The 19414-nt window shown below is 43.1% G+C and overlaps 1 protein-coding gene across 1 annotated transcript; it reads right to left on the reverse strand.

Annotated features, from left to right (window-relative positions):
- Positions 1-6: 6 nt before the first annotated feature.
- znf703 (zinc finger protein 703) lies at positions 7-3797 on the reverse strand. The gene is given in 5 exon segments (XM_071514447.1): positions 7-1056; positions 1059-1634; positions 1637-1705; positions 1708-2470; positions 3174-3797. Coding segments are annotated over 5 exon segments (1815 nt in total). The 5' UTR covers positions 3417-3797; the 3' UTR covers positions 7-892.
- Positions 3798-19414: the final 15617 nt, after the last annotated feature.

The following is a 19414-nucleotide window of genomic DNA, read 5'->3' on the forward strand; positions in this document are numbered from 1 at the left end:
TTTATTTAACAAAATATGACCTCCCATTAAATGGATATCACCGCCTGGTGTTCCACTCAAATATTTTACAAAAAATATCACATCTCAATTTTATTCATTTGCTGTACAAATAAAAATCAAGAAGCCAAGGAGTCCGGAAAGAGATGTGATTTTAACATTCATTCTCAAAAAGAAACGTGTTAAGACACAACATATTCAACAACTTTCATGTGGTTTTCCAAAGATCTGCTTATAGGATTGTAAAATGAGAATAGATTTGTATAGTAAACATAAAAGCCAGGCGCTCAGTATAAAATAAATACAATTTCTCAGTAGGAATAAACAAAATGTAAGGAAGATAAACAAATCTCAAACCATGAGGTTGAATAAACAATAAACGTGTACGCTGTGTCAAGCTTACATGCATCTCTTGTGAGGAATAAGCGACCGTGGCCAGGCTTCCACACAACACTCCACCCCATGGCTGAAGGTTATTGCCATTCCTGCCACATCATCTTTTTCTGCACTAAATCATTACTTGCAGCATGAACCCTGGACATCCAAGAGCGATTACAAAGCATCCTACCATGATTTCGCCCAGCCTGGTGCTGCCAAAGTCACCTCTGGGCAGTCCTGTCTTGTTGTTTCATTATGGACAGTATCCAAGCAATGTGCAGACAAGCAAGAGCCACATCTGTCCTCTGACCTCTAGGAACAGACCTCAGCCTGGTTACGAACATCAAATCTAATAGAAAACACTGGGAAGTGTGAAGAGGCTGCCAAGTCAAAATCCAGGACTTGAGCTACCACATTATTTCCAATTGAATCCACAGTCTTCGGACAGAGGAAGCAGTGACTTGCCATTAATAAGTATTTAAGGAACTGAAACATGTAAGTAGATGGAGTGCGTGTGTCACTGATAGCCCAGAGCAGAGGCAGATCCCAGTCTTTGACTGTAGAGAGCGTAGTGAGGGTAGTATGGAGCTGTGGTGGGCAGAGAATGCAGGGGGATGGAGGCTGGTCCAGGGGGCAGATGGACTTTACTATAGGGGTGGTAGCGAGCTAAACCCAGGCTGGGGGGGCCCTGAGAGAGAAGGAGCCGGGCATGGAGGCTGGACTACTCTGGTGGGGGAGGTGAAGGTGACAGGCAGCAGGTCCAGAGGAGGAGACAGCGGGGCAGGTGGAGAGCAGCTTAGCGTCCATTCCTCCAGGCATGGTCGTGTGTGTGCGAAGATGAGCCAAGAGTTCGTCCGAGGTGGTGAAACGTTTGTCACACGGCCCCCCAGCTGAGACCCAGTTACATGCGTGAGGCAGGGGATCATTGGGAAGCATGAAGCCGTATGTGTAGAGAGGATGGGAGAGGGAGGAGGTCACACTGGATGACAGGGAGCTGGGATGGAGAGAGTGGAGGGGGTGGGAGGGATACACCAACGGGAAGCTTGATTTGAGGGTGGAGGAAGGGTCGTGGATGCAGGAATTGCAGTTGCTTCCGCCAAGGTGGGATACACTAGGATAGCTTAGACAGTAGGGATCCCTACACAAACCCTGCATGAAGGAGGGAGGGGAAGCGCCGGTGAGAGGGCTGGAGCTGGGGTGTTTTCCTGGAACTCCCATGCTTCCCACACTGAGGCTCGACTTGGTAGGGTCCAGCCCTGAACAAACTGGGACGGGTAGCCTGCATAGGCCCCCACTACAGATCCATGGTAGCCCATATTAGAGGAGGGCAGGGGAAGAGGGATTGGCTTGTCTTGTAAGGAGAGATGGGTGTAATGTGTCCAGGGCCAAGGTTAGGCTGGGCAGGCTGGGAGTCCACCTTACCCCCCTCATGGTTGGAACCACTTTCAGAGCTGCCGTTACTGCAGTTTGTGCTGGCTCGAACGTGGCTGGAGTTTGCAAGGTGTGGACTGTCCAAGTTTGCCTTGTTTACTTCAGCATCCTTTTTGAGATGGCTGCTACCGCTATTAACGCTGCTCGAGCTGTTGGGACTGCCCTGCTCATGTACAGTTTCTCCATTTTGAGTCTGAGAGTGTGAGGTCTGCTGTCCACCGGGGGACTGGCTCTGTTTGTGAGGCTGCGGCGGCTGCTGTGTGTGTCCCGGCGGGGTGCCGCTGCCTGCTCTAGAGTTGGGTGAGATGGCGTGGGGTGGAAACGACTGCTGGCCGTTGGTCGAATTACCATTAGTGCTAATGTTGTTGCCGGGCACCCTGAAGCCAGCTTTATCACTACTGCCACTGGAGCTGCTGCTGGTCACCCCGTCTCTGCGACAGTCTCCGCCCCCTTTGTTGTAGGGCTTGAAGCTAGACTTGTCCTCCAGGGAGGGGCGGTGCTCCCCGAGCTTCAGGCCCGAGATGGACGACCGGCCGCTGGGCTCCTTGTCCCCCTGGCTGCTGGAGGACACTGAGCCTAGCTTGGAGGAGGATGGAGGGTCTGGTTTACCAATCTGAGAGCAGGTCTGTGCCAGCAGGGCCAGGGGACTCTTCTTGGCATCCAGCTACAACAAAATATAGATTCTGATTAGCTCTGTGATTTTTCACTGGAGTCAACAACAACAGTAGTCCTATAAACTGTTGATATACATTTTTATCTATTAATTATAACTATAATTAAGTTGACATTACTTGGGTAGGCAAAATGTCTGTTTTAATTACAAAATCCATAAGCAATTACGAATATATGTAATCTGTATGATAATGGCATACATTCCATTTAATTCCTGAACTGTTGTATTCCTGAATTGTTCATAAATTATGCACTTAAGCAGCTACACAGGGTCTTGGTGGGCAAATCATTAGCATAGTAAGGTACAGTATTGTACTTAGTGTACCTAATGTATAGTGAGGTATGAGAGTAGCAGGGGAATTGACCAGTCTCAGCATTTGTTTGTTGTCTCGAGAGTTGTCTAAAGCGAATGTCAAAGTTTAAGGTGAGCTTAAAAGACAGAAAACGGAAAGGTTGGTGACTATTACTGTGTTATTATGCTAACTACTTCCCTACGAAAAAAGGGAATAAGTTAGGGTTACTCTTTATCTAACTCGCGATATGACAAAATGCAGTAATAGCCCTTAAACGGTTACACATGTTGCTGTGAAAACAGGAAGCCTAACGTTGCTATTGTGTGTGGAAAAACAAATGGTTCTTTATAAAAAAAAAAAAAAAAAAGTACGTTGACATTTCTTTGGAAAGAAAATAAATACCTCAATGCTCACTGGGGCGGACGTCAAAGGCTGTAAGTACTCCGGGTGCAGCAAGTGACTTGTGTGCGCAGTCAACATCTTGATAACTCGGATAGGAAGTCGCTTCGCCTGCCGAATAGGGTCCAGAGGGGTCAACAAAGACACCACGGCACCGGGACGAGAGTTTCTACTGTCACTGCTGTCAACACGCTCGGTCCGCTTGCTTACTTGATGCGTAATTGACTCTAGAGAAATATCTTTCATTGGAGAGGGGCGCCGAGCTTTGGGATATGCGTTACTTTGGTCCAAAATAGCCTATGAAAAGATTATGTCCTTGACGTTTAAATGCAGTTGTAATCCATGAACACACCGTTAATGTCCCCCATACAGCTGGACTCCGTAAACGGTCCCAAAGGACGAACAAGCCAGTCCTTTCAGTCCGGTACGCGATTACGACTGAAGCATCGTTTCATTACTTATAGCTCCAATTCCAGTTTTATTTCCAGACGTTTTGGATCGCCGAGTGTATCGCTGTAAGGCAGAGGTCGGCAGAAATGGCCACAATGTCCTTTCTGTAGAGGCAAAAATGAACACGGTCCACTTTCTAGATTCCAAGCGGTCGGAGGAAAAAGCCTCCGCTGTATCGCTGCCTCTCCGGTCTGGACTTCACCAGCTTGCTGTGTGTGAGATCACAACAGGGAGACTTCAAAGTAAAGGAGCCGCCGTCCAATGGTGGGTGGCCGCATTAGTAATGAGATGGGCTAGTACCATTTGCATGAAGGCGGAGCAACGTCATCCTCAACACTGACTATCCACTGAACGTGCCCAAGTGCCATTCTCCACTGTGTGGCTGCTAAAGCAGTGATGTGGAGGTAAACAAAAAGGAGGAAACGTTGACCTCAGGTCGGTAATCATCACAAGGCAAACATTCACCACTACAAACAAAAATCAAAAAGGCCTATACTTATAAGGAAAACAGTAGGTTAATTTATGCTTTCTTTCCTTAAAAGACCCTACCTTCATGTGACTTCCAACAATATACTATTTACTATAATATACTATAATATAATATAATGTGCCCACTATCACTTTATCTCACAAAATTGTTTTTATTCCGCTCCCCTTGCTTGCTGAGTCCAGGTCCCTTCAATACATTTTACCATGGAACAACCACACTCCTATTACCATCGTAAAACCGCCTAATGTCCCAAAGCTACCAATTTTACACGAAAACAATCCCTACAAATGTATTTATTTCAGCAGGACATGTCTAAAAGAATAAACATCTATCTGTATATTCATCACCTTGAAAGATACTGGAATAAAATTATGGACAGATAGGCCTCACTGTCAGATATGTACTGTGTCAGTATTTTACTGGATCAGGATAGGCTGAAAGAAAATATATAGCATTTCGGAATGAAACCCCTCATGTAGGCTATGTATGGCCCCTTCACCTGTCTTATCAGCCTAAATAATGAATTGGGGCTGCAACCAAGAAGAGCGTAAAATCCCCCCTAAGAGAAATGTTGTAGATTGGCCCCATTTGCCGAAATTATTATTCTTATTATTTTGATGTTGGCATGTTCACTGGCAGGAAATCTTCTCCACGCACAGGAAGTGACAAATCACTACGTAAGAGTGAAATACGAAACTTCCTGTTTACCAGCAGCAAGAAAGCACTTCTGCAAAAAGATTTTCCTCACCGCCTCCAATACCCAACACCTACTAAGAAGAAACAATTAGGTCAATGGCGTGTGCAGTTCACTGACATCACGTTACATGATTTCTGGATATTGAAGTCCACAAAATTCAAACAGTTACATCTCAGCACCATTAGGGGCTGCCAATCTGAGAAATTACCAAGTGCTAGCATCATGTACAAAATTGATGGGCGAATTCAGTTGCCAAATATGTCGGCCACCATGGCTTGGAAAAGAGATTTCAATGACTTGTAGTAGGAGCTTCAGTGACGAACACTGCTCAACTCACTGATGTTTCACAAGGATCCGTGGCTGTGGTGAGGTTGGTATGGAAGTCTAACGGGAAAAAAAACATCAGCTAGGGGCAACTGTGGATAGAAGCGTGTACTGCCAGACTGTGATGTTGGCGCTTTGGTTTCAGTGGCGAGTAAAAACAGCAAGCAACAAGGCAAACAATCAGTTCTGCGAATGTAGATCTAAGGCCTGAGCCGGCACCAAGAACAGTCCATTGATAACTTCACAGAGAGGGATCATACTTTGGTCGGGGTGCTGTGCGCAAACCCCTTATTATAACTAAAAATGCACTTTTGCAAGTGTAATGGTGCAAAGAACAAAGTCACTGGTCGACTGAGCTGTGGAAAAACAGTCATATGGTCAGATGAGTCATCGGTCGCCCTGTTGTCAACAAGCAGATGGGTGCATGTGTGGCACACACCAAAATAAGTTTACAAGCCCGTGTGCTTGTTTTCCACATTTTGATGGCTCTGTCATGGTATGGGTGCATTTTCCTGGCATGGTTTAGGTCCACTGAACCCTTTTTGGGGCAAGGTCAATGCCAACAAATACAAAGCCATCCTGCATGTCCACATTCATCCTGTGTGATGAGGCATTTCTGTCCTGATGGGAGTAGAGTCTTCCAGGATGCCCACTTTCCTTTTCAATGCTGTGTGCAAGAATTCTTTGCCAACTTTGTATTGTGATCTTATCCTACGCAGATACGCACTTTTTATTTTTATGCCTAGTCATGGACCCTCCACTTGCTCTTCTGTTCTCACCTTGGCTGTCCAAGTCACATCTCCACAATTGAGCACTCATTAAATATAGTGAAGGCGTTTTTCACCATCTTATCTATAATATAAATGCAGTCCATTATCAAAACACCAAATGCTGGAATACCTTGTGGAAGAATGGTGTTGCAGATACTGGTAGAACCTATGCTATTCCCATTCTTCCTACTGTTATCATTATTATTTGCATTACGTATTTCACTGGCATGAGAACAAGAAGTCCCCTGTCTAGCTCTAATTTATCTCTTTACCCCTAGACATAACGGTCTTTCTATGCTGCTCATGCACTCACGACATCTCTCAGTAGCTCAAAGCTAAATCATTGGTGTGGGAACTGGCCCACATCCTGGGCTTAGAAAAAGTAGAACTTCGCCATGCTATTTTCTTGCGTGGTAAAATACCCAAAGTGCTCTATGATGTATGGGCACTGTTTTGAACTTTTGGACAATATGAAGATTTTGGATTTAAACTAAATCAATCTTGGAAGGGCGTTAGCCTTCAGAAAAACATGTTATTTCAGTCCATGAACCTAGTATAACTGTTGACAAAATCAAACACACTAATGCCCTAAACATTTGAATCAGTCATTAGAGTACGAGTTCATCAAGTTTGAATCTTTCCCTTTATCCCTCTTACTTAAAATTTCAGTTTTGTTTTTAATTTTGACATGTGGAGTGACATAATTTGTCTTTGTGTTTTGCTTCTCAGCATATTTGAGCACATAAATCAATAAAGTCTACAGAACATGACACACTGCAGTCCATTTTCTTTTATTCTTTTATGCCATTTTTGTAACCAGCGAAGAAAAATGTGATAAAGACAGATCGACTCTATATTAATGGCTCTATAAATCTGGAATGTTAATAACTTTATTGCATTACCGCCTGCTGACTGACTTTGCAATGAGCTAATTTTGTTAACCTAATTATACAATGAATTGGTTAAAGTACTTAAAAATTACGGCTGACAAGAACTATTAGAGGCAGCCCGAAATAGTCGGAGTCTGAGGGGCTTTGATTTTCTGAATCCTTAGCAGCCTCAATTGAGTGCGAAATCATTCCTAATCCCTCATAACCTGTGGGCAAAAGGCTGCATAATGTGAATAAGCTGATGAATATTTGTACATCTCTCGCAGTGTCCTCCTTAATCTTCAAGAGCTATGGTTCAAATGGAATTATAAACAAAGGGTAATAAATTAATCCTTTCGCAATAGCACAGTGTTTATTCCTAGCACCATAAACAGCAATCTGCACACAGTTTATTTCAAAAATTCTTATTTTGACAAAGAATCATTAGCGGCCTTTTTAACAAACTAACATCAGCATTAAGTCGACATTTCAATAACAATTGGTTGAGGCAACTGTCACCTTGACCTCACGCCCTAAACAGCACAACACCTACCAACAGCCATCCATCAGTGTCCCATTTGTGATAAGGAGAGTGTGTGAGCACCAACTCATCAGGAAACAAGGTCGCAGTCCACACCACTACAGAGGAGACATTACCAGTGTGGTGATGGGAGAATACAGACAGCAGGGGCAGAGATTTGCCCAATGAAGTTTGGGCATACAGGCCCAGATTAAGAACTAAGGGCACAAACAATTACAATGTTAAAAAAAAACAAAAAAAAAACAAAAACATGCCACTGTCTCTGCACCTGATCTACAAACACCTGTCTTGCAGATGAAGTCGGCTCATTTAAGGAGCTATCTGGTGCTTGGAACTGCAGATGAAGGAAAAGATGGAGTGATACTTTTTGCAGGTGAATTGAAAGTAGACATGGATCTATGTGTTTCGCGTCTAATGTAACAATGGACCAAAAGCTGTTCCTTCATTTCTTTATATAGCCTATGAACAGAAAATACACAACATTATGCCACAAGAAAACAACACACTACATTATGTGAAGGCTTCTGAAATTATATTTGAGATGGAATGTGCTAAGTGTCGTTGACTAAAGTTGTAAACATGAAACTGTGTTTTCCATCAGCTGTCTCCATGTTGTAGAGCATTCAGCAAACAACACTAGGTTAATTCAGCACAAATTGAGAGGTTACAGCATGCTTTCTTTAGGTGCGAAACAGCACACACTAAATAGCTCCTTCTGCTATTATTGAATCACATGTGAAGAGTCATTTGAATAATCTCCTCCTCCATTTTGCGCCTTACAACTGACACCCCTCAATATGCATATTCATCAGGTTAAAAACACCATAAGTCTGTGAGTCGAGTTCTTTCCATATTTTTCACGTGTAAAAATCTTATGGGCCTGGTCAGTAGATCTGTATCTTACATTTTGATGAGCGCAAAAGCATTAGTGTCAGTTGATCCAGGTCCCAATGTAATGAGGGAGTTGGATCAGGAGAAAGCTAGAGAAAGGAGACTTGACCTCCTCTGACATAAGATCACATAGGGTGAGACATTTGTTTGTAAAATGCTGAATATTGTAAGCTCTTGAGGAAATGCCTGGTAATTGTGTAGACATTTAAATTCACAATCATTTCTTCACTTCACCTTTATTCCATCTGTAGTAGTGGTGTTAATACGCAGGTAATCAAACATTTTCCTTGTCAGCTTCACCTCCCATCAGACAGACGTCATGCAGGTCTGGGCCTTTTCAGGACCATGCATATTAACAAGGGGAAGGTCTGTGGGAGGAGAGAGGAAATACTTAGACAAAAGGAGGCAGGTCAGAAGAAAAGCCAGAGAAGGCCAAGTGCTGAGAAAGAGGCCAGACTAAACAATAGGGGTCTCCTCTTCAACTTCTCATGACTTGCCTTGAAGTTGGTCATTAACAGCAGTGGCACACTGTCTGCGAGTGATTGCTGTTTCCTGTTGTTGGTGAATTCGGGACAGGTTTCCTCTCATTCCCTTATCTTAAGAACATAATCAAAGCACTAGCACATGGCAAAACAATGGGAACCCAGTTTGAAAGATGGATCTAAACGGGGCCTAAAGACTCCCATTACGACAGCACCGCATAAATGTTATTTGTGCTGCACTAAAAGGCGAAGGGTCTGACTGATGGTCTATTCATTTTTCTCTTTGATGTCAAAGGCAGTGGCTTTTCATAACCCTGGGAAAGTGGATGGTTAGAGATCTATAGAGCATTCAACTTCAGATGTGTCCTGACCTATTCTGAAATTATAAATGTGTGAAGTTTTTTTAAGATGCCTGACAAATACTCCTCTGAAAATGAATTAAAATCAGGGGAACATGTATCATGGTTTCATGTTTACTTATCTCTACACATCCAGCTATTCTGTCTATAAAGGACTGGTAGAGTTTGATGGAACATATAGGCCAATAGACAGCTGCTGACCCTAAAATTATGTAAAGATATAGACATAAAGAACCAAATAGCAAATACACACACTGGCTCACGCATACTCACACAAACATATACACATACACATTGAATTTTGATTTACATACTTAAACACCCCCTTATGTCATTCACACTGATCAGTCAGCTAATGCACACACTGCACATATAACGCTCTGTCTCTGTTTGCTTTATTCTCCAGTGTGTCCACCTGTCCAATACTAATCTTATTAATCACTAGTGCACTCAAATATTTAAATCAGCAGAGATTTTTCCACTCCATGGAAAACACACACACACACACACACAGACAAAAACACACAAACACACACACCTTCGCAACGCCACACATGCGTTCAGCATGTTCTGTGGGTGGAATGATCCAGAGAGATCATGCTGCCAGAGGACGCCAGCCTGCAATCAGATTGTACTGTGCTGTTCTCTGAAATTTCATCTGACATCAAAGGTGTTTTTTCACACCCCTCTAGATTTGGCTTTTTATAGAGTATCTTGTTCCAAAAACCCAGAGCTGCCTGCTGGCTACCATTTACTCTAAAAGAAAAAGGTTTGAGCATCAAAAAAGGTTCTAGGCTTAAACGCTTTAAGGCACTATATAGAGTTTGGTAACAATTAATTTGGGTATTCCAATTTTTACACTCAACAATTTATCAGGTCACGAAAAGTAGATGGTCAACAAAATGTCACTTGCTTATTCTGTGTATGTGTATGTGTATTTTAATCCTAAACCACATTTCTAACTTTTTAGAGACACATTATAGCCACTTGATAAAAAGTTGAGTATCACCATTGGACTGTCCAAATAAAATGTGACCTAGATTTTTTTTTTTTTTGTATTTAATCCAACTCTTTCATATGATAAAGACCATTTTATTTCTACCTAATATCGGCAACATAAAGGTCTTTGTATGGTACCAAAATAGGTTAAACTATGATTAGAAGGGTATAACCATTTTTTTTTCATTAGAACTTTAGAGTTCTGTGTACCAGGAGAAAATAGTTACTCATAGTTATAGTAGATTTAGTTGCTTTTAATTATTAGTTGTACACTAATGACTGCATAGAAGCGAGTGATAGCCAGAGATTTGAGACTTGGGGCTAACGTAACTGAAAATACTAGTCCAGGTTACTCTTTTGAGTGGAAGCAGTGAGCACTAACCCTGACAATTTGGTCCAGTTAGGTGCAGCTACTGACACAGAGGTTAACGCTGTAGTTTTCAGCCACTTGGAGGAAGGAGCTCATCACCTGAATCTTATACTTTCACACATTTTCCGTTACGCTGCAGCAGTTGGACGGCCGTCTCACATACTGCCTGTGGAAGCTGTTTTATTAGCCTGTTTCTCTACATGTCTGCATTGTAAATCTGCTTTGGGTTGGTGAAAGAACAGTTCACCATCGAATGGCAGATTTGACTTTATTTATTTATTTCTGTGTACATATATTTCTCTTTAAAATTACTTGCACATATATTTCATTTATTAATTTATCTCTGAATTTATTTATTTATTCATTTATTTATTTTTGATTTTGGCAGATCCAGTCCTCAATAATTCTCATCTTTTTCTCACCCATTATTTGGTCCAAGTCCCAAGCCCCGCCTTCTCTGCTGTCTACTAAACCACAGCCCATCCATCATATATCTACAGATTGACATCCACTCTGATTCTTGCTGTGGTGTAAAAAATTACTTCTACTTTTCAGGGCAACTGAAAGATCCAGGGGACCCTTTTTTGACTGGTGCAGGGAAATTGATTGTGACTGCACGGCCCTGGAGGCACTAAACAAACCTCTCCATTGCTCCCCTGTAGCCTTCACTCCACACAGCAGCCTGGCAATCGTTTCACATTGATCTCCATGCTGTTAGAAAGACTTCAGCAGATACAAATCAGACGCCATGCTTATTGCATCTGTCAGCTAGGAGTGGGCATCCATCAAGGATTCTCCCTTCTCCCACATTGATGCCCCTTTCACACACATGACCAAAGAAACACTGTTTAAACACTGGACCTTCACACTGAGTCTGACCCAGCTCTTTATAGCAGCTGGATGGAAACGGTTTCCCCAAAGTAGCAGTTCAACAAGCGCAACTGGCACTTAGGCATATGATATGGACAGGATAAGTGCAGCAGGCTTGTGGGTTCTTGGTCATGGCACAAGCAAACCTACTTGGGGTGTTACACACATGAAGACAAGGGATCACACACTCTGCAAGTTTGTCATTCAGAAACATTTTCCATTTGTCCAGTTCACTGTAAATACAGTACAAAAAATGGTTGTTTTATTGCTTCTTGCTTGTTGTTACATTTACATCACAAATGTATTTGAAGTCACATTATTACAAGGATAACATTGGAGAAGAATTTTGCCAGAGATTTCTTCTGGAATGTCTATGATGTAAAACGTCCATGTGATTGGAAGTTCACATCCAGTTCATTCATTTTTCTTCCCCCCTTGAGCTAAACTCCCATTGGTTGTTACTAGTATTGCTGTCAGATTTCAGTCTGGGCAAGTCTTGGAACAGTTCACGCTCCTCGAGCGCGGCCAGACCGGGCCCAACAAAATCAAACAGGTTTGAAGAAATCTTGACAGGCTCTGACTGGTCTGGAGTCATCGGGACGGCCAAGGTCTCCAGTCTTGTACCCATTCACTATAGGAAACATACATAAGCAAGTGTTGAAGTGCCTGATAGCAGCAATTGAGAGTAAGCAAACAGAAATTCTTTACCTGTTAGGGAAAAGGAGCTAAATATCGAACTGGTTTTGTATGTGAAGGTGAACAAGTTTGGAAATAATTATTGATTAGGCACAAGTTAAGGCAGTTAGCGGAGGCTCGGGTTTGCGAGATAGTGTTTGAACATCTTCCAGTCCTACCAAAGTTAGTCAGCACCAGCTTAAGATCTCAACTGTTATTTTGGTCCAACTCTTACTTTACTAGAGCTTTACTTGATAGAGCTCACTGTGCAATGCGAACAACCAGTTTACTCAGGGATTTGGGGATTCATGGTCAGGCACTACAGCATATTTTCACAGTGAGTTTGGTCAGATCTGTTTTGTTGATAGTAGTAATTTATAGATGAAGTCTGGGAGGAAAAAAAAGTTTGGTGCTACTCTCATTTAAGTTTGTTGCTTCTCTTATTTGTTTGGCGTGCAAGGCAATCAAACATCCAATCCTCAGGTGTGAAAATGTAATTGCCCTTCAGTTAACCCAAACCAGTTAAGGGATAATTAGGGGCAGTTGTTTGAACACTTTGGTTAATAATTCAGCCAGCCCCGAATATAAGGAATATAAGGACAACTCCCTGAAAGACCAATAGAATTACAATTTTCATTACAACTGTTTTATTCTTTGTGCGGCAGCATTGATCAGGTACTAATATGTTACACACCAGTATGTTAACCTGTTAGTTACTATTTTAATTATTGATTTGTTCTCAAGGTTGTACAACATTCATTAGTATCTTACTTATTAATGGCTTCTCTATATGTAATGAAGAACTACTATGATAATCATTTATTGGCAGTTGGTTAAATTGTTGTGGTTAACACAACTTTACCCTTCTTTACAACACTGACATTTGAATTGAGGATCCCATACTGATAAAAAGAACATCTCCAAGGGCACACCATTCATGAAATAAAAGTCTGCTTACTTTTAAATGTATCCTCTCATCATAGGCCAAGCCCTTTTGTATTTCGCACAGATTCTCTGTTATAGAAAGTGAGAAAGTGAACAAAACAGTTCACAGAACAGCAGAACAACAGAAGTTAACTGCTCTCATACTGGATCCCCATTAATCCTCAACCTGTTTATAAAATCAAAGCGGAAGCAGTTATCTGTACAGAGCATTGTACCGAGATCTATGTCGCCCATTGATTCCCCCTATTCAATAAGTTACTTTGATAGAAAACCCTGGGGGTTATTTAAACAGAGCAGTAGCGAGAAAAGTGAAAGACAGCGAGAGGAAGCACTGGAGGCGACTCTCTGCTCCCTGTATGTTCCCCACTTTGATGGGTTTATTTACTTAACCCTCAGTGCAGCCCTCATTCATAAATGTCAGGAATGACTGATACCCATGCGCCGTGTACGAACCCAAAGGCCGCACAGGACTTTCAGCTATGCCTGATGTAGGCTGTGTGTGCTGTCTGCATACCCGCATAATCGCTGGTCAGCAACAACCATTTCAAACCCAAAACACATCATTACAGAATGAGAGACGTGTTTCAGCTTTCGTCCCACATCTGTCATCGCTCAGCACACACCGCGTGTACGCCTCCTCTCCTCTGCCTCAAGACATGCCAGCACACCAGACAAAGTCTGTCATAACACTTGACTTGTGGTTTAACAGACTATGGCAATACTGGAAGGTGGTAAATGAGATTGCTTTCTTTATTTGTGTTTCTGTCTTTACAAATAAATCAAAGCTGAAGCATGCATGTTGCAGTTTCTCTGATGTAGAGTCGCATAAAACCAAACTACCCTGTTGTAATTCGGTTGTTTTGTAAAGGGATAACCACTTTAACTTCCAATTCTGTAGGACACATCTATAAAAGGACAGTCCCTCTGGCAAACGTGTCTGGTTTCAAGCTTGTGTGCTGTCGTGACCATAGGAGAAAGCTGAGAAGGATGAGGGCAGCCATGTTGTGCCTGTCAGTCACAGGGGGAGGAGAGAAAGGGCCGTTGTCAGGCCACTTGTCAGGCTTTGATGTTACAAAGGACAGAGGAGCTCAATTAAAAGCCCATTATTGTGTAAGTAAATCGACGCCTACCAGCCGTGTCACTTCAAACAAATGATCATCGCACGGCTCCACCAACCTAATTCATGTTATGCGTGATATTTGACTGCCTAGAGATCAAGATAAAGGACGCAATTCATGTTTCTCCTGGGCTGCGTTGTAAACCGCATCTGAGAGGTTTCCGCTGTCATAACGAGAAATGAGGAACTATTTCGAGTGAAAGCAGTGTTTTGTCTTGCCTTGGCGCATGGTGATTATGTGGCTCGCTGACCTTTGACTCGCCGACTGCACCCAGTTTACGGCGAAGATCACGTGTGGACACGCTGGCGAGATATCATCCCGTACCGTGTTGCCAGTTCTGAAAATGCAGGGGTCATGAATTATTCCGCTGATCACCCAACATACCTTCCCTTTAGTTTGCGATGACAAAGTACTCTACTTAGGAAGTTAGATTGAAATGTCTGGGGTCTAATTTATCTCCCCGGGATGAATACATGAATGTGAAGTAGCGCCATATTTCACCCCTCCTCCTCCCCCCCCCCCCCCCCCCCCCCCTTCCGTGGAATATGATTACCGCTGCCCCAGAAAGTTGTGGAGAAACCGTTTTTCACCTGAACAAGCATTACGGTGTCATGTTGAACATTATTCACCGTGTGCGGAGTGCTCTGACACCGCCGTGAAATATTTTCCCCGCTGACCTCAGATTCTGCTGAACTAGGACAGTCCCACCCCCCCCCCCCACCCCCACCCCCCTCCAGCTCCAAATATTCAGAGCAACTTTCCAAGGTGAGATGATATCATGATTTTTTTTTTTCCACCAAATTCTAAATAATGTTTTTGTTTTTGCAGATTCCTCTTACTAATAAAATCAAGTACGTTTCAGGTAGGGATCCTGCTAGTTTATTATCAATCGTTTTTTCCGTGCTGCTCTTTCCCAGTATTGAGCTGCTGTTATTTCACTCCCACTTGCTCTCTGTTACTCATATCCGCGTGTGATGTTGACTCAGTTATTTCTTTCCTCAGTGTGTTACTGTAACTCAAGTCATTGGCAGAGGCACTGATAACTCATAACTAGTGCTGAGAGACACATCTGGTAAAAAGGTTATACTGGAGGTGTTATTTAGCGGGTGAAGGTTGATTTCTCTTTAGTTTCTGCCAAGCGGTTGCTGGGAAGGAAGAGCTGAAAATGACTCAGGACACGGGGAGGTACAGGCAGCACGGGTGTATTTGTTTGTGTATATTTGTACATGTGTCATATATGCATGGGCATGTGTGTGTATGTGTGTGTGTGTGTGCGTGTGTACGTATCTGAGGGAGTTACAGGGGATTGAACCAAAAGCAGTTTCCTCCATTGTCACTCGTGATGAATGGGTTTCAGAACAAGATGGAGCATATAGTATTATATCACCTGTAATGTGTACACATTTCTGGGACCATAACTCTCCGTCTTTAGCGGGGAAAAAATTGAAATATGGCATTGTATATTTCTCCCCTCGACACATTTACGAGTCCTCCCTGTAGTATAAACCCAGTGATTGCTATTTCAAAGTACCTTGTCAGACCGAGTACTGAGCACTGCCAGCTGCCTCAGCTACCTTAGCAGATAGTGGGAGTAGGGGAGAGGGAGAGGGAGAGAGAGAAAGAGAGAGGAGAAAAGAGAAAGGACAAAGTAAAAGAGACAGAGAAAAAAGTAAGAGAGAGAGATATAGAGAGAGAAAGTAAGAGTGAGAGAGTTATGGCCCTGGCAAAGTTGAGTGCCTATTAAAAAACTCTCTCTTGTGACGGTAAATTTATAGTGTTTGTGCTTACTGCCGTTAAAATCAAAGCCATGGCCTGGCCAGGACCGTCCATTCCACTGAACCAAGTTGTGCAGCCCTTAAAGTCTTGGAAAACAGTGGCCCAACAGGCAAGAATCAAATAATATATTCTTAGATTAAGGTAATTATTCTGTTACAGATATTATCTACAAAGAGAAAATGTCATATGTCTGGGTTTTATGATATTTACAAAGACCAGCCACAGTAAAACGGTTGTGTTCATACCAAATGTGGACTTTTTAACCATTGACATACCCTTCATAGAAGCCTGAGCCAAGGGAAATGATTGTTGTGTAAATCTCGGCTGTTTGAAAGGATCACAGCAGTGAGACACAAGTCACATTTCACAGAGCTTTACACATGCGCTGTCATGTCTCCCATGGGTGGAGGAGAGGGAGGGAGGGAGGGAGGGAGGGTTTCATCCGTGGTTCCAACTCTCTTTCCACTTCATAACTTCTTTCCCATTTCTTCCTGACCTCAAGTTGTGTAGAATGTCTATTCCAATTTTATTCATCCATATCAGACATCGACACCATCAGACACACCACCCAAACCTCTTCGTCATCCATCCCATGTGTGCACCCTACAGTAAGGATTGGACATACAGCGTAAAATATGCAGCATTTACTGAAACCATCTAGAGAACCTTTGTCCGTCCCAAATGTTATCTTGTAGTGTGGCAGATCAGGATAGGAGGGGATGCAGACTATGGTCTAGAACAACATGCAAATGGATGAAATCATCAAATGAAGTTTTTAAATTAGGCTGCCACCCAAAGCACACAGAGGAATATTATTTTGACACTCCGTCACCCTTAGGGGGGAATGGACCTTTTTGATGTGTGATCCGCCGAGGCTCGCGCTGGCTGGCAGATTTTATCAGCAAACAAGACAGGCGAGCGGAGCGCAGACTAAATAAAAGGGGGGTGAATGATAAAAATGTCAAGGATTATCTTCACTTTGCGGGGCGCTGTGATGTCGTATCAAAACGGATTTGGTGGAAATGATTTGGCAGGAGAGGAGAGACGATGATGGGGGGGGGGGGGGGGGGGGGGTAGGCAAGATACAACAAGGGAGGGATGTGCAGTATGTGTGTGTGTGTGTCTCGCATTGGACTATTCAAATTGTTCCTTGCCTGTTAGTTGTTTTTGTTGTTGTTTTTGTCCTGGCATTTTCAATCATCTTTTTTGGTCGTTTTACATTAACAGAAACCTCAACATAAAGTATTGTTGCATTATGCCTGCAGTGCCGTTCCTTGTTAATTTTCCTTAATTGAGAGAGACAAAGGGTGGTTATGAAAGCGGATATGAGAATTTACATACTTTACTTACTTTGTTTTTTCCATAGGCCTCGTCATCGCTGACCCCCACAAACTGCAACTCAGCCACCATAGATCTTTGTTTTGACTTTTTTGATCTTACGAATCTAAATTCTGGGAATCTAATGAGCTGTGGAAAAAATAAAAGCCATTTCTTTGCTCTTCCTCACGTAACAGAGGCGCCATTTGTTTACGACTGCTGTATCGGGGGATCTAGCCTCCTTTATATCCCCACCAGCACCGGCACCATAGCCATCTTTCTGACAGAGTGACAAATGGGGGCGTTGCCTCTGGCACATCAGCCCATGCGGAGAGTACACAAGGTATTAGGGAGCTGTGACTCCCAGCACCGGTATTTACTGGAATCGTTAGAGGTTTTTATCATTCCCAGTTGGCTGCTGGTTCCAGGAAATGACTCACGGTAGGGTATAAGGACAACATTGGATTCTTAAAAATGGGCTTCTTGAAGATTGGGGAAACAAAGAGCGGTTTATTTTTCGCCACTATGAGAGGATTTATTTACCTCTGAATTTATTTTGTGGTTCCCGCTCAAACAGCTATCTATCCTGAAGGGCCTGGACATGAAAAGGTTGAAAAAGCCTGATCACACACACACACACACACACACACACACACACAGAAATTTTGGTTCTTCAGAACAGCACCTAAGGAGCATCGAGACAAAACCCCAGTAGAGGATACATTGACGCAAGATCATATGTCCATAGAAAAGAGAAACAACACTGAATTATGGAGAGATTTCGTTCATTTCTGCGAGTCGGACACCTTTCACACGCTGGTGAGACGCTGCCAAAATCGGGAGTGAAGGGGCTGAAGGGATTGTGTGATTATTGTTTTGCATCTGCTGTGTGTGTTGCCTAAGGACTGTCATTTCGCTGTCACCCTGCCACTTAACACTGAGCGCCGCTTCCCCCTCCCCTCCATCTGTCCATCATGTTGTCACAAAGTCTGACAGGGAGGATTAGAGCTGTAGACAGTGAGATTTGTGTGTGTGTGCGTGCGTGTGTGTGTGTGTGTGTGTGTGTGTGTGATTACGGCAAGACAGACTTTGTAGTCTTCACCCATGACCCATATTTTTTTTTTTTTTTTTCCCAACGCGGGCCCGAGGCAGACGGGAGGGTTTCAGGTGATGTGTGCCAGTCTGTGTCAGTGTGTCACTCCAGCCTTGTCAGCTATACGCTCCACTGCACCAAAACCTGCCTGTGGATTATCTCTGTCATCACCCGAGAGGAATGCAACACACTCTTATTCCGCCAGGTTTGCTGGTTTTTGATCTGTGAAGTAAGACGGTAGCATCAGCAAGAGCCGGACTGTTCGAGGCTCGATTCTGGGGGGTTTTGGAGTGAAAGTGGAATCCTTAGCTCATATCTGTTTTTTTTCTTTCTTCTGTTTCTCTCCTTGCCTTCCTTTCTCTTCTACCGACTCTCCCTCTCCCTCTTGCTCAATCTCCCGTCCCGAGGCGATGGAGTGACAGGGTGCAAGCCCCGACAAAAGAAGGAGAAATGAAAATAGAGCGAGAGAGAGAGAGAGAGAGAGAGAGAGAGAGAGAGAGAGAGAGGGAGGAACCTGTTGACACACCGAGCGGAGGCACGGCTGAAGTGGAAAGCACGTCTTTGAGTAATAATGCCTTTGAAGTGGAGAGGATGAGAGAGGGAGAAACGTGTGTTAAGTCACACCTTTCGCTCACCGGGGGGGAAATGAAACACGGAGACTGGACTGGACTCCGTTTACAGTCCCAGGCCGACTCCACTCGCTTTGGTCTTCTGACATAAACATTTTAATATATATATAGCTTGAAAGCAAATATATACTTAGAATTCAGTCGGGGCTTTCAGCAGTGTTTCTCACCAGTGGGCAAAATCAAACGGCTCGACAACAACAGGAAGATACTTAAAAGGCTCGCAAAGCCCTCCGTGTGTTCTTTAGAAAACCACAGAGGAAGAAAGCGATGAGACCTCAGAGGAGGCACAAAAGAAAATGGCCAGTGAAGAAAGGAATAGATTCTTATACTTGAATGATAGCAAATCCTCGCCACTGCTCACTTTGTCTCTTTCTCTCACTGTCTTTCATTTTCTTTTCTTTCTTTCTTTCTTTCTTTCTTTCTTTCTTTCTTTTTTCCAGTGAAAAACGGAAGAAGTTCTTATACTTAAATGATTGCAAATCCTCAACACTGCTGTCTCTTTCTTTCTTTCATTCTTTCTTTCATTTTCTTTCCTTGTTTCTTTACTTCTTTCTGTCTTTCTTTCTTTCTTTCTTCCCC

Source organism: Centroberyx affinis, unplaced genomic scaffold (assembly GCF_046629955.1).
Source record: "Centroberyx affinis isolate AG114_WGS23_722 - 3 ecotype Tasmania unplaced genomic scaffold, CSIRO-AGI_Caff_v1 ptg008822l_1, whole genome shotgun sequence".
Lineage (NCBI taxonomy): Eukaryota > Metazoa > Chordata > Actinopteri > Beryciformes > Berycidae > Centroberyx > Centroberyx affinis.